Source organism: Nelumbo nucifera, chromosome 4, assembly GCF_055504915.1.
Source record: "Nelumbo nucifera cultivar China Antique chromosome 4, China Antique-T2T, whole genome shotgun sequence".
Lineage (NCBI taxonomy): Eukaryota > Viridiplantae > Streptophyta > Magnoliopsida > Proteales > Nelumbonaceae > Nelumbo > Nelumbo nucifera.
This window is the reverse complement of record NC_142652.1, coordinates 34,843,892-34,857,881: the sequence shown is the minus strand read 5'-3', so window position 1 is coordinate 34,857,881 and position 13,990 is coordinate 34,843,892. Positions and strand designations below refer to the sequence as shown.

Sequence of the window (13,990 nt, the reverse complement as noted above, 5' to 3'; positions counted from 1 at the left end):
ATTCCAGGGTTTCCGAAACACTAAATAGTGAGAGTTAGGGCCTTTTAATAAGTTTAAACATTAATACCCATCCTTGTATTTCTGATTTAATTCATTTTGATCTAACCTCTTTTACGAGGTCTGTATACCAAGACTGATGAACGAAATTGGCCTTAGGGCCTTATTTGGGAAAAAACATTAATTCCCATCTTAATGTATCTATTTATAAATTATAAAACTGAAAAAAAATGTATCAATTGTTGAAAACTCGCAATAGGCAATGTATTTGATCATGTAATAATCTTTTTCATTATTTTTTAGGAAATAAAAAAAGAAAATTTTATTATTAAATATTAGGAGGGGGGATATCACATGACCCTCAAAAGATACATTAGAGCAAACAAGCTTAAATAAAAAAAATTAGGAAAAAACATTAAGGGCATGTTTGATTCACGGGAATTGGGATTTGGAATCAGAATTAAAATGGGTCATTCTGATTTTAATTGTTTGATTGGGGGAATCAAAATCCTATTTTCATTTCTGGTGAATGTCATTCCCCCATTTAAGGGGGAATGTACATTCCCTCCCCTTCCCTTCGGAATGAAATCCTATTCTTACTAATTCCATTTCTCATTTAGATTCTTGTCTGAAGCAAACAGACTATAGAAATATAATACCAATTCCTACTTGCTAACCAAACCGGCCCTGATTTTTCTTGTTATTCCTTGTTCACTCCGTAAAAAATGACCACTTTCTCAACAACCAAACAGTCAATTAGAGAGAGAGAGAGAGAGAAGCAAGAAGCATTAAATCACTCCCTTAATTTTGTGCACATGTGAACTGCCGACAAGAAAGTGCAAACCCAAATCAACAACGCTTTCCAACGGAGCTCTCTCACACTCACAACAGCCATTTTCGGTCTTTTTCTGAGGGGTGGTTGGCCACTTGGCCTTTGATTATTTATATATCCTTTCCTTCCTTCTAAGCCCTCTATTAAGTAATCTCTCTCTCTCTCCCCCTTCTCACCTAAACCTCTTTATTCATTTATTATTATTCCATTAATCATTCTGATTCACCCTCTCTCACCCCATTTGGTTGGTAACTTGGATATTTCACACTTCTTTATTTCTTCCATTCATCATCATTCACCCTCTCAGAGCTATTATATTATCAACTGTCGTTTTCTCACATCCTTGGATCACTTTGTCACCGTCCGATGAGTTGGGCTAGGCCTCTGGGCCCCATTGTATTGTTTCACAGTTTTGGTCTTTTCTGGACTAGAATTAACAAATACTTGTAGATCGATTGAAACTTCTAACGTCTATGTATTCGATCTCCACGGTTTTGATTAAAATCAACATCATCGCTTTCTTCATGTAATTCCTGTAGAAGGACGCGCTATGGTGGACCATCCAATTGTTTTATTTACTGGGGGAGAGCGGCAGGGTTGGCCCGCCCCAGTTCAGGAATCAGGATTGTGTCAGTAGGCCCAAGCCCATCAGTTTTTAGCCCATGTAGCCATTCTCGACACTGTTAATGGGTTGGATCTGGTTCGGGACGGCTACTAACAGTCTCAAACTGATTATTAATCGGGTCTGGATCGACTAGACTGGACCCGATTAAGTTGATTATACAGATATATATATATAATTATTTATGTTATTAATAATTTAAAACTTGATTTTTTATAATATAGCCTCAATAAAAATCACGACAAAATAACAAATTTTTTATATATTAATAAGTCAAGTATTTTTACCGAAATGATCTTATATATTGTTTGTCAAATTTACCCTTCTAAATATAAAATATAATAAATATTACAAGAAAATTAAAAAATCTTAATATACTATTAACATAATAATCGGTTCAGGTTTGAATTGATTCAGAATAAGTAGAACCAACTCGGGACAATGACAAAATCGCTTCGGTCGGTTCGATTTTGGCGGATAGACCCGAACCATTGACAGCCCTACATTGGTGATATGTTAGAAAAATAATTTTTAGCGAGTGACAACGGTTATGTAATGGACCCTAAATGCGGGCCTGAAAGTGAAGCCCATTAAGGACAAGCTCATAGTGGGTCCTGCCCAATTATTCACCCACCAAGCTAGCATGGTGTGGCCCACTGATAGCCTGTTATTTTGTCTCATGTTTATCGCCATGGCTGCATCTACTAATGGGGGACCATGTGAGAGGGGGGACCATCGGCCACCGCCAGCCCACTTCTGATGGGTCCCAACGCCTTCTCTGATTCCTTCGGATGGGTGAAGTAAATGTGGCATGGTCCAAGGAAATGGGCCCAGATTATCCTTCGTGGGGCCCACCGTAAGCATGGCGCCCCACTAATGGCCTCTCCGTCCCCGTCCGCATGACTTTGCCATAATGAGGAAGGTAGGCACAGCAACTCTGTTACAGTGCATGCGCTCATAGACTACAACCAGCATCTACAGTCTCGCCTATTATTTCTGTGCTAAACTCTGACCGTTCGATAACGTACAGATCAGACGGTCAGTGTTTGAGATATTTCTATGGGCCCCAGAGCCAGACCTCCCAAAAATACAGAGGCTAAGCTCAGCTTCCCGCGGGGACTGCGGGACCCACAAGACGGTGCACTGGGCTAGGCTTTTACTTGAAAAAAAAAATTAATACTTCTCATCTTACCGCATTGAGCTTGTGGGCCCGGCCTCTGTAACCCAACTGTAAAAAACCAAAGTACATCGTGAGTCTCGACCCACGCAAAAAGTAAAAGCCTAAAGCAGTAAAACCAATTGCAAAATTCCCCGAAAATACCCCTACACCAGTATGGATCCACAGGGTCACTTTTGGTATTCAACCCGGATTCCACGCCAGATCTTTTCCGATAAGACGTCCGAGATAACGAACATAAAGCCAAGCCGTAAATCGGCAACATTCTCCATTCCAGATACCACCGGCACCGGCGGTTCCACGCTAACGGCGAATCCCAAACGCCGTTAGCCAAACACTCAACCCAAAGTCCGAAACCCAATCATCCGTTGGGACCCACAGAATTAAGCCGTTGAACCGCTGCTACTTGCCGTCGGGCGGAATCAATTAGCTAACTGGCGGTTGACACGTAACATCGTCGAGTTTGAACGTTAACCACCAACAGACAAACAAACCGTCTCTCCGACACTATATTCGCCTACTTCACGCTCCACCCTAAACAAAAACTCCCCCGTGAAAAAACCAGATTCAAGCGTCCGATGGAAAGCTCAATCAAATGTCAAAATAGCGCGATATTTTGATTTCCCGGGAAGAAATCCCGCGGCCCTCACTGACAGTTGTGTGTCCACTCAGAAACAAGTTTGCACTGTCAGAATCCTTCGATATCCAGTTTTATCTTTACTTAATTAATTAAAATAATCACTGTAATTAATAATTAAAGAAGTCCGATTAATTAAAAGATTCCAGCTTGCATTCGAAATTAATTAAACAAGAACAAGAAATTCATTTAAAATAAAAAACTTAGTTCATTTAATTTTTCTTTTTTAGGTTGAAAGAAAGAGAAGAAAGGAAAGCAGATGTGCAGACGACCACAACAACTAGGGTTTGTTCTAGATTTTAGACATCATTTCTCAGCCTTCACTCTCTCTCTCTCTCTCTCTCTCTCCTGCAACTTCTTTTCTTTGGCTTGTTAAGTTCACGAGGGAGACGATGAAGTCATGAAAAGCGGTTTTGCGAAACTGCCAATGGGATCTCGTCACTTGATTATTTTCTGTCTTCTGGTTTTCCTTCCTCTCGGGAAACCGGATCTTGCGTCAGACCGAGCTGCGCTCATTGCGCTCCGATCGGCTGTTGGCGGGAGGTCTCTTCTCTGGAACACTAACCAACAGTCGCCGTGTGCATGGGCTGGCATTCAGTGCGAAAATAACCGTGTCACTACGGTGCGTCTTCCCGGCACGGGACTTACCGGCCGAATCCCTGTCGGGATCTTTGGAAATCTGACGAAGCTTCATACGCTTAGCTTCCGGTTTAATGCTCTCACCGGTCCGTTGCCATCGGATCTCGCTGCATGCACGGACCTCCGCAATGTCTATTTGCAGGGTAACTTGTTCTCTGGTGAGATCCCGTCGTTCTTGTTCGGGCTTAAGAATCTTGTTCGGCTGAACCTTGCATCGAACAAGTTCTCCGGGGAGATCTCTCCGTCTTTCAACAATCTCACTAGGTTGGCGACTCTGTATTTGGAGAAAAATCAGTTGAATGGTTCGTTACCGGAGCTGAACCTTACGAATCTTGTACAGTTCAATGTTTCGTTCAATCAATTGAACGGTTCGATTCCAAAGGAACTCCAGAAGTTTACGACTAGTTCATTTCTAAGCACTTCGCTGTGCGGTTCACCGCTTAGCCCTTGTCCCGGCGAACCAACGCCGTCGACAAACACAGAAAACAACGGTGGTGCCAACAACAGTGACAATGGCGGGAAGAAGAAGAAGAAGAAGCTGTCTGGAGGAGCTATTGCAGGAATTGCGATCGGGTCGGTGTTTGCATTCCTATTGATTCTTCTCATTTTGTTCTTTCTGTGCGGAAAGAAGAAAACTAGGAAAACGAACGACATTGCAACGGCGAAGCAGCTCCCGTCGGATGTAGAGATTCCCCGCGAGAAACATATCAGAGAGGGAGACAATGGCACTCTGAACAGCGGAGGATATTCGGGCGCAGCGACAGCGGCTGCGACGGCAGTGTCAGCATCCAAAGCGACAGACCTTAACGCCAGTACTGGGGACAAGAAGCTCTTTTTCTTTGGAAATGCGGGCAAGGTTTTCGATCTGGAGGATCTTTTGAGGGCTTCAGCTGAGGTGCTGGGGAAAGGAACGTTTGGAACGGCCTATAAGGCAGTTTTGGAGGTTGGAACGGTTGTAGCTGTGAAGAGGTTGAAAGATGTTAGCATTTCGGAGAGGGAATTCAGGGAGAAGATCGACGCCGTTGGATCGATGGATCACGAAAATTTAGTCCCGCTTAGAGCCTACTATTACAGCAAGGATGAGAAGCTCCTTGTCTATGATTACATGCCCAATGGAAGCTTATCTGCACTTTTGCATGGTGAGCCTTTCTTCCTTCTCTTCCTTTTATTTTTCATGATACTTTGCTTTTAAGATTTGCACGGTATAATAATTGTTCTTTTTACTGGGGATGATTGTTTTGATGATCGAATAGGATTTGATAGGATGATAGCGTTACCTCTGCAGAATGGCTTATTGGATTTTGTTGTTTTTTTTTTACAAATAGCTTTTGGGTTTTTATATCTGCCTTTTTTATTACTGATATGTTCTTGGCTGCTGAGAATTTGAGATTTAATTTCAAATCTAACAATACTTTTGATTTTTCTTCTTGGTTGTTTTGCTGGAAAGATAAATTGATATATGTATCTCGTCTTAGATCTGTAATAATTTTATTGAATATTTTTCTTCTTTTTGGCTTGGGTATGATGTGTGTATTTTTTTCTCCTGTTCTTTTTTGTTTTTGTGTGTTATCTATGTCTGCATTGTGCTATATCTGCATGATGGGTCATGGGTGTTTTCCTTGGTTTTATTTAGTTTTACTTTTTGTTATGGTCTTGGTGATTTGGATCTAGTATTATTTTTGTTTATGATTTTAACTTTTCTCCTTGAGTTGTTTCGACAAAATTTCATGTTTGTCTACAGTGCAATATTCTTTAAGAACTTAAATAGGGGTCTGGATTCGGAATTGGAATGGGCTATTCTGATTCCAACTGTTTGGTTGAGCAGAATCGGAATCCCATTCCCATTCCTGCTGGAATGTAATTCCCCCATTTGTGCCCCTCCCTTGGGAATGAAATCCCATTCCTGCTGATTTTAATTCTCACTCCCATTCCTGTCTGAACCAAACAAACTATGGGAATGGACTTTCAATTCCGATTCCGGAGGATTTCGATTCCGATTCCGATTCCGACTACGAACCAAACGGATCCTAATTATTGGTTTCTTTTGTCCCCAATTATTTGTCTGTGTATCTCATGCTTCATTTTCTCTTTATTTTGATTTTATCATATAGGAGTATTTTCTTTGTAAGTAGTATATAGGATTACTTTCTCCTTCATTCCCTAGAATATTCATCAAATTCATTTGTTACTGATTTCTTCTTTTTTTCTTCCTTAAAAATTAAGTATTTGTTCTCTTTACCAAGTTTGCTAATTCCTATTGTCTGCAATCTACTTACATTTTTCTTGACTAATTAGAAATCTCCATTAGATCCATTAATCATTAATATAAATCCAGGAAAGCAAATTAAAGTATAAGCACAGTGAGCACACTATCTCAAACATTTGAAACTTAAAAGCAAACAAAACTATGTGCCTGACTAGCTTTATTTTTTTCTCTTCCCCTTTCTTGGTCGCGCATCTTTGACTACAGGAAACAGAGGATCAGGTAGGACTCCATTGAACTGGGAAACCAGATCAGGCATTGCCCTTGGAGCTGCTCGCGGCGTCGAATACCTCCATTCAAAGGGACCCAATGTCTCACATGGAAACATCAAGTCATCCAATGTCCTCCTTGGCAAGTCCTATGATGCCCGGGTCTCCGACTTTGGTCTTGCTCAGATTGTTGGCCCCACCTCCACTCCTAACCGCATTGCTGGTTACCGTGCACCAGAGGTAACAGATGGCCGGAAGGTCTCACAGAAGGCTGATGTATACAGCTTTGGAGTGCTGCTTTTGGAGCTGTTGACTGGAAAGGCCCCCACACATTCCCTATTGAACGAAGAGGGAGTTGACCTACCAAGATGGGTGCAATCAGTGGTCCGAGAGGAATGGACATCAGAGGTGTTCGACCTTGAGCTCCTGAGATACCAGAACGTTGAGGAAGAGATGGTTCAGCTCCTACAACTTGCGATAGACTGTTGCGCTCAATACCCTGACAAGCGCCCCTCAATGCCTGAGGTGACCAAGCGGATTGAGGATATCAGGGGATCCAGCCTAAGGCATGACCAAGATCCCCAGCCTGATGTAGTAGATGAGGAGGATGCGTCATCTAGACGGACCAACTCAATTGGATCAGGCCCAGCAGCATCTTCACTTATGGATTGAAGATGAATTATAGTCATTCATTATGCCCACTTTAGAATATGTCATCTGGTGTTTTTCCTTGTTTGTTGGATCAGGGTATTGGATGGGCGCTCATCTTCTTTATTAAGAATCAAACTGTGTATTTTTTTCCCCTTTCTTCCCATTAGCAGGTAGCTCTTTCTTCATTAAATTCACCTTTATATATGGTTGGGGCCTTGGGGGGGTTTCAATGTTGTTTTACATCTTTTCTTCGGAGAATAACTGTGTATTGGTTCTTGTTGGTGGGGGCACGGTGGTTGTTGTAATTACTTTTGCTTTTGCTTTTCAAGGCAACTTTTGATTTGTTTATATTGAGAAATTTCAGTTGCTAGAAGTAAGGATTTTTAGTTCTCCATTGTTTCTCAGGTGCACCAACTCCCCACTCATTCTATCTTTTGGATGGGAGGTGATTGGATTGTGACTTGTGAAACTCACAAGTTTGATGGCCATCGTGTTTGTATTCAGCATGTCCCTTGCAAGAGACCACATCCCCGCGTGTATTGGGAGCATCTTGATGATATCATCGGGAGATGCTCTCAATACACGGCGGGGATGTGCTGTGGGGCGGGACATTGTGGGGCCAAGATGTGAACTCCTTGATGTAAAAAGCCAGGGGTCTTTTAAAGTTTCCTGGTTGGGGGAAGCAACAAACAAGATAAAAACCCGAATGAAATGATTCTAGATGGATCAAACAAGGTGAAAATGATCTAGAGATGGTTTGATCTTACGCGTGAGAGATCACTTGGTACAGTACAGTAATGGGATTGTCCGATTTGATTTAATCTGGGGCTCTAAAATAACAATCGCAGAGCAACAAAGGACATGGTGCGAAGTTTCAAACAAGCTATGATTTAACAGAACATACGTCCTATACAAAGAGAAATTGTATAACTTTATTGATATTTAGCCCCCTTGGTACGGTTGACATAAATATACATGCTTTTACAATTCAAAAGATTAAACAAAAGAAAATTTCGACAAACCTTCTTAAGTAACAAGTTACAGCTTAGAAGAGCCACTGCATTTGGAGGAGAAATCTGCACAGAGTGAAGTACCTCTTATATTCAGTACCCACTACCACGTGAGCAAAGTAGTGAAAATTGCAGAGGGCAAGAAGAAAAGTTCGGTGTGGATGGTAGATGGTGGATTTCTAGATGATGAATGGGCTTGACATGTTCTGGTGGTCCAAACATCTATATCATATTGGACAATCAGATATATTGTATTTAGTACAATTATTTGATCCTCTGTTCCTTGTTTCTGTTGATACCCAAATTTTCTTTTGAACTTGAAATATTTTTAAGTGAGCTTTTATTCTCAGATATATGTTCTTTATATAGGGAAAGTTCATAGTTTGTGGAGTTTCTTCTATGGACTGTAGCTAATACTGACATCTTCCTTTCCACCAATATTTTGGAGTTACTGTTCAGTCTTATGATGGTTGGTTCCACCCTGCTTCGGGCAATCCTTGTTCTGTTCTCTTTTGTTTCTTTGCAATTAGAGAGAGAGAGAGAGAGAGGTGGTCTGGATGCAACCAACTCCATCTCTCAATTTGTGTCTGTTTGTGTTACACAAAATCTAGCTTTGTACAGAGAGTTCTCCAAAAGCATCTTTTTTTTTTCTGGTACCATGATCATGATTTCACAGCCAAATGCAAAACAAGGGCTCGGTTTGAGTCCAATCACAATTGGTTCCTGCAGAAAATACAAAGACAAACGGACTGAATGCATGCCAGATGTTATCAGTTCAGTAGGAGGCCAACTGGTTAGTCTGCTAATAGGCAGCCACTGGCCTTGTCATCACAAAACTGGGAGAAGCTCGTATTATCATGTCAGACTCAAATCATATTCGACTGGCGCAATCCAGTTTCAGGACAATCTGGGTTGGGTTGAAAGTCATCAATCCAAATTAAAACTGGGTTCGAGTCATTTTAATGTAGTCTAAAGCAACTAGAACCCATAGTGAACCCAGATTCTTGTTGTCCTTGTAATCCTCAAGATTTTATATACAGAAAATCAGTCCAATTGAACAAACATGCATGTGATGGGATCAATTTCTGAACACCCACATAATTTTATGAACTTGAATATAGATCACAGCAGGTCCTACAATGATTTCCAACATGTATTTATAGTTATTACCATAGATTTGGAGATCACACTCACCAGATGTTTTATTCACTTTTTGTTCTTATTCAGCATCTGTGCAGCTGTGTTTGTCTAGGAATCAAAAAGATAATAGGTTAGTGTTGTTTTCAACATTAACATTTGTTTGTGTTTCTTAAATTCATTCTCTCTCTCCAAATTTTCCGGGTTCAGTTTCATCTTCTTTGCCTGATTAAATCCTTTGGTTTGGCCAGTTGCAGGTTGTCTCCCTTAACTAGTAAAAATACAAGCAAATGGATGATCTTCCACACGGCACCTATGTAGTGTAAAGCAGGCAAAGCAACACCAACAAGATAATCAAGGCTCAGTTTATTTGCAATGTGAATTTCATTTACACTGGTGTAAATGCACATAGGTGAAAATAGGTTGTGCAAATTCTGGTTTACTTTCGCTTCGGATTTAATTTTGTCTTGTTCATTTATAAGAAGTAAATAGGAAGTAAGATGGGGGTAGTCCCTGCTTTATACGAAAGAGAATGGAGATAGGAGGAAGCTTATTTGTTTGGGAGTGATGCGGTCACCACTTTATATCAAAGAGAATCAGGTAAGAGGAGCGTAGTGCAAAGTACAAATTTTGTGTCAAATAGGAGTGCAGAGCATAATTACAGAGAAACAAATGCAAATCTGAACCAGGTTCAAACTTTGTATCTGATTCAGGTTTGCACTCTAAACAAAGCCTAACACCACAGCAACTGACTCGGCGTGGTGAGAAAATATGGACTCTGCACATATTGGTAGAAAAGTACATACTATTGAATTTGGAATTCCATAAATGTTGAGAGAGAAACTGAATGGTTGTGGGTAATATATATTTTACAACTGGTGTGAGGCATTATAATTGGTTCCATTAATCCAATCTCTATACTATTGAAATAGTTAATATTTTTTGAATTCTAACATTATATACATACACAAGGGGTCTAAAGTTTTGCCTTTTTAACTGACTAATGCTTTATTGATAAAAATGGCATTCATTTTGTACATTGGTTTTTCATTTATGTCAAATAACAAATATGCTAGAAAAGTAAATGCTATGTAGAAGCTTCCCTCAGAAATCCGTGGAGTGTGGAAATTCATTGCATCAGTCCTTATACAGTACATTATCCATTGAGATGAAGAAAGTTAAAGTGTTATTTTCCCCAAACTAGAACTTTGGAACAAACCCAAAGTCCATAAAATATTCTAACCAAGATGGTCCCATATGAATTTTCGGATGGCCAATCTTTTATGGGTAAGACATTAATGCTGTCTTTGGTTTGATAGTATTAAATAAGAGAGAAACAGAGAGTTGAGGGAAAGTTCCTAAAGAAATTAGCAAAAATCCTTAAGAACTTTCCTTCAACTTCTGTTTCTCTCTTATTGAATACTATCAAGCCAAACACAGCCTAAGATGCAAGTATGCAACTTAGGGGACGCTTCCCCTCTGAGTGTATTTGGACATTTTTCCATGGAAACTAATGATAATAAAGAGATTGATCTTTCCTGAGTTCCGACAAGGATTTCCCAACCAATGTGGCAATGGTTTTCATTGCGCTAATGTGTTTATCTGCCTGCAACTTATTCCTTACATATGGTTTGAAGGAAGCATTCAGTAGTCTTAGAACTAGCATCACAAAGTAGATAAATATTGAAATAATATATAATAGATGTTGTAGAGGCAAATGTTTGATCAGAAGTAATAAACCCAATAGATGAAAAGCCCAAATCTCATTTCCAAACTGTTTTAATTCTTTGACAATTTTGAACTGGGGTCATTAGAATCGGTTCTGGTAGAAGGTTGTCTGTCACAAATAGTGATTCAAGAGATTCATAATGAAATACAAGAAGATACTCTTTCCAGCGAAGGGACAACCAGTTGAGGCAACCTAATTTCTTAATGAATGGATTTAGACCCAATGCAAACACTACGACTCTAATGGTGTATTTTCTTGCAATAGATGGGCTAGACTATGAACATCTTGGAATTCTTATGGATCCACCAAATGACAATAAGGAAGTGGTCTTTCAGCAAATCAACAAACATCAATCTGTTTAAGTCTGTCTGTTGGATGTACTGGCATTCTGGAACTATGCAAATAATGTATTTTGAAATAATGTCACCCATGGCAATGAATGGATGTTAGTCTCTCTTTGATATCTATAATCATAGAAACTTCCCAACAAAGAGCCATCTGTTTGGGTTCATTATCTCATATTATTGAATAAATGTCAAAATGTATTTCCTACCTAGGAGGCTAGGATATATACAAAGTTCAAATGTTATTTGAATTTGAGTGCTGAATTGGTTCTATCTTGTACTAGTTTTTGATAATAGCATATCCTACGCAGCCAGTGTAAGTCATGCAAAATATCATCAATTCATCATACATGCATATGAAGGCCTTTACCCAACATAGAGGGATTAAATGCAAGTGATTTCTCTATCCATGCCTTTGATTATTATTTGGTCATGGCGTGGTGCCATCACTGTCATGCACAGTTCTTGCAAAAATAGGCATCAGACTTCTAAATTGAGTATTCGGCGGTGTAGTATCTACCATAGCAGCCTCTCTTGTTTCAGGAAAAAAAATTGGAAAACTTCTATCTCAGACTATGACTTGGGATAACGATTTCACCAATTACAGTATCATTTTCCCCATTTATAAATTATAAATTATAAGCAGCCTTCTTCCCTCCATCTGGTTCATGACTAATTCTCATGCTTACGAACTGTTTTTCCCATGAAAAGCATATAGGAGACTTGGTTTCCATGGATCCAATGGGCAGTGGCAATATTACTTCTCTATTTATGGAAATATTGTCTTAAACGTTAGCTTCCAGGATCAGAACCCACAGTTGGATGAGACCTACCCAAGAAATAGCCAGGCTGAGAAAGAATCAATTCTACCCCAAAAAATAGGATGACTTCATTTTTCAACTAGTCTTTTTTAGCTTTATATATATATATTTTTTGTCAGACTCTTAAATCTGGAAGGTAACCTGCATCTTTTAAAGCGCAAGTCAGCTCTTTGATCACCTCGTATATCTGCTCACTCTGTCTGTGAGATTTGTCTCCAACAGCAAAGGTGTGGGCCTCCCCTTGGACCTCAATCCAGCTATAACCGGGTTCCTTTCTCACCCCAGATACCTTCATCACCTTCCTAACCTCTGCGACATGTTTCCACAACCCATAAGCAGCATAAGCATTGGATAAAACGACATACTTCCCTGCATTTTCTGGTTCCAGCTCAAAGAACTTCTTCGCTGCAAGCTTAACCAGTTCTAGGTTCCCGTGAATTCTGCAAGCACCAAGTAGAGCACCCCAAATAACAGAGTGATCCTCACAAGGTGAGTTCAGAACAAACTCATAAGCCTCGTTCAACCTCCCCGCACGCCCCAAGAGATCGACCATGGCTGCATAGTGTTTCCCTCTTGGCCTAATACCGTAGTCTCTGGACATTGATGTAAAATACTTCCAACCCTCGTTAATCAGGCCTCCATGACTACAAGCAGTAAGAACTGCAAGAAACGTAACATAGTTTGGTCTGAAGCCTTCATGTAACATTCTATTAAAGAGGTCTAAAACTTCATTAACTCGCCCATGTTGGCCATACCCAGAGATCAGAGCAGTCCATGTAACAACGTTTCGCTCTGAGGTCTTGTCGAATACACGATGACCGTCATGGGGACTACTGCACTTGAAGTACATGTCCGTGAGAGCACTGTTAACCACAACATTCTCTGTCAGTTGGCTCTTGATCATAACCGCATGGACCCGCTTCCCCTGTTCCAGAGTTGCCAGCGAAGCACAGGCTCGGAAGACTGATGCAAACGTGTACTGGTCGGGTATCAAACCACTCTGTCTCATCTTGTGATAAAGATTCAACCCCGTTTCATCAAGACCCTTTTGCACATATCCTGAGATCATCGCATTCCAGGAAACCAGACTTCGGTTTGAAATTTTATCAAACATGATATGAGCAGTTTCCAAATCTCCATTTTTCGCATACAATATGGCTAATTTGGTCTGTAAGTATTCATCAGGAGCAAATCCAACTATTACCATTTGTGCATGGATCCTTCTCCCTTTCTTGAACTCTTTCCTGAATATGCATTCTTGCAGTAGAAGGGCGTATATCTCAGTATCCAGGAGCGACTCTGTACGACATAAAATGTCAACCGCTTCAGTTAATCTTCCGGAAAAGCAGAGACCCCTCAAAGTCTGATCCAATTGAATGAAGCTCCCCCGAGTCCGACGCGAAATATGGAAATATCTCATTGTGGGTATTCGCATATCGGGCTGATCGGGGGAAACAAATAGGATTTAATCGTCGACATCAGTCCATCAGATGGTTCAAAAGTAGCTTTTTTTTTCCGGATAAAAGACTGTAAAAAAGAGCAATTCAAAGCTCAAACTTCAAGCCAAATGATAATGCCGATTCTCTTAAATGGGCTTAAATGAGTCCCGTGGGTTGTGGAGCTGCGTCATCTTGAAATTAGGTTAGGTGGTTCACCAATCACCAATAGATAAGACATCAACGTTTCACTGAGATTGTACTATTAGCTTGAACCTAGGTGATGGGTCCCTCATAACTTGCCACATGTATATTAAGCGAGCAAGGCTTAGTTGAACGCTTTTAACTTAAGGTTCAAAATATCGTTATATATCAGTTGATACGTATCGGAGTATTTCTCGGTATGCCCCTACAGGAAGTGTATCGGGTCAGGCCATGGTTCAGAAGGTAACAAGGACTTAAATTGACCCCTCTGAACCGGTTTTG

At 40.3% G+C, this 13,990-nt stretch overlaps 2 protein-coding genes across 2 annotated transcripts; one reads left to right on the top strand and one right to left on the bottom strand.

Moving 5' to 3' along the window:
• Positions 1–3,643: 3,643 nt before the first annotated feature.
• Positions 3,644–7,375, top strand: LOC104607380 (putative inactive receptor kinase At1g48480). Its single transcript, XM_010273018.3, has 2 exons — positions 3,644–5,043; positions 6,375–7,375. The coding sequence occupies exons 1-2, from the start codon at positions 3,666–3,668 to the stop codon at positions 7,046–7,048; spliced, it is 2,052 nt and encodes a 683-aa protein (XP_010271320.1). The 5' UTR covers positions 3,644–3,665; the 3' UTR covers positions 7,049–7,375.
• Positions 7,376–11,475: 4,100 nt separating this feature from the next.
• LOC104607379 (Tetratricopeptide repeat (TPR)-like superfamily protein) lies at positions 11,476–13,754 on the bottom strand. Its single transcript, XM_010273017.3, has one exon. It carries the CDS (start codon positions 13,501–13,503, stop codon positions 12,184–12,186), a length of 1,320 nt encoding a protein of 439 aa, XP_010271319.1. The 5' UTR covers positions 13,504–13,754; the 3' UTR covers positions 11,476–12,183.
• Between the last annotated feature and the right edge of the window lie 236 nt (positions 13,755–13,990).

What these genes read in the sequence shown, in the direction of transcription:
- LOC104607380 (XM_010273018.3), top strand. Translation starts at nt 3,666, where the DNA reads ATGAAAAGCGGTTTTGCGAAACTGCCAATGGGATCTCGTCACTTGATT. An exon ending in CTTATCTGCACTTTTGCATG is followed by an intron (nt 5,044 to 6,374) that starts GTGAGCCTTTCT and finishes CTTTGACTACAG; the next exon opens with GAAACAGAGGATCAGGTAGG.
- LOC104607379 (XM_010273017.3), bottom strand. Translation starts at nt 13,503, where the DNA reads ATGCGAATACCCACAATGAGATATTTCCATATTTCGCGTCGGACTCGG.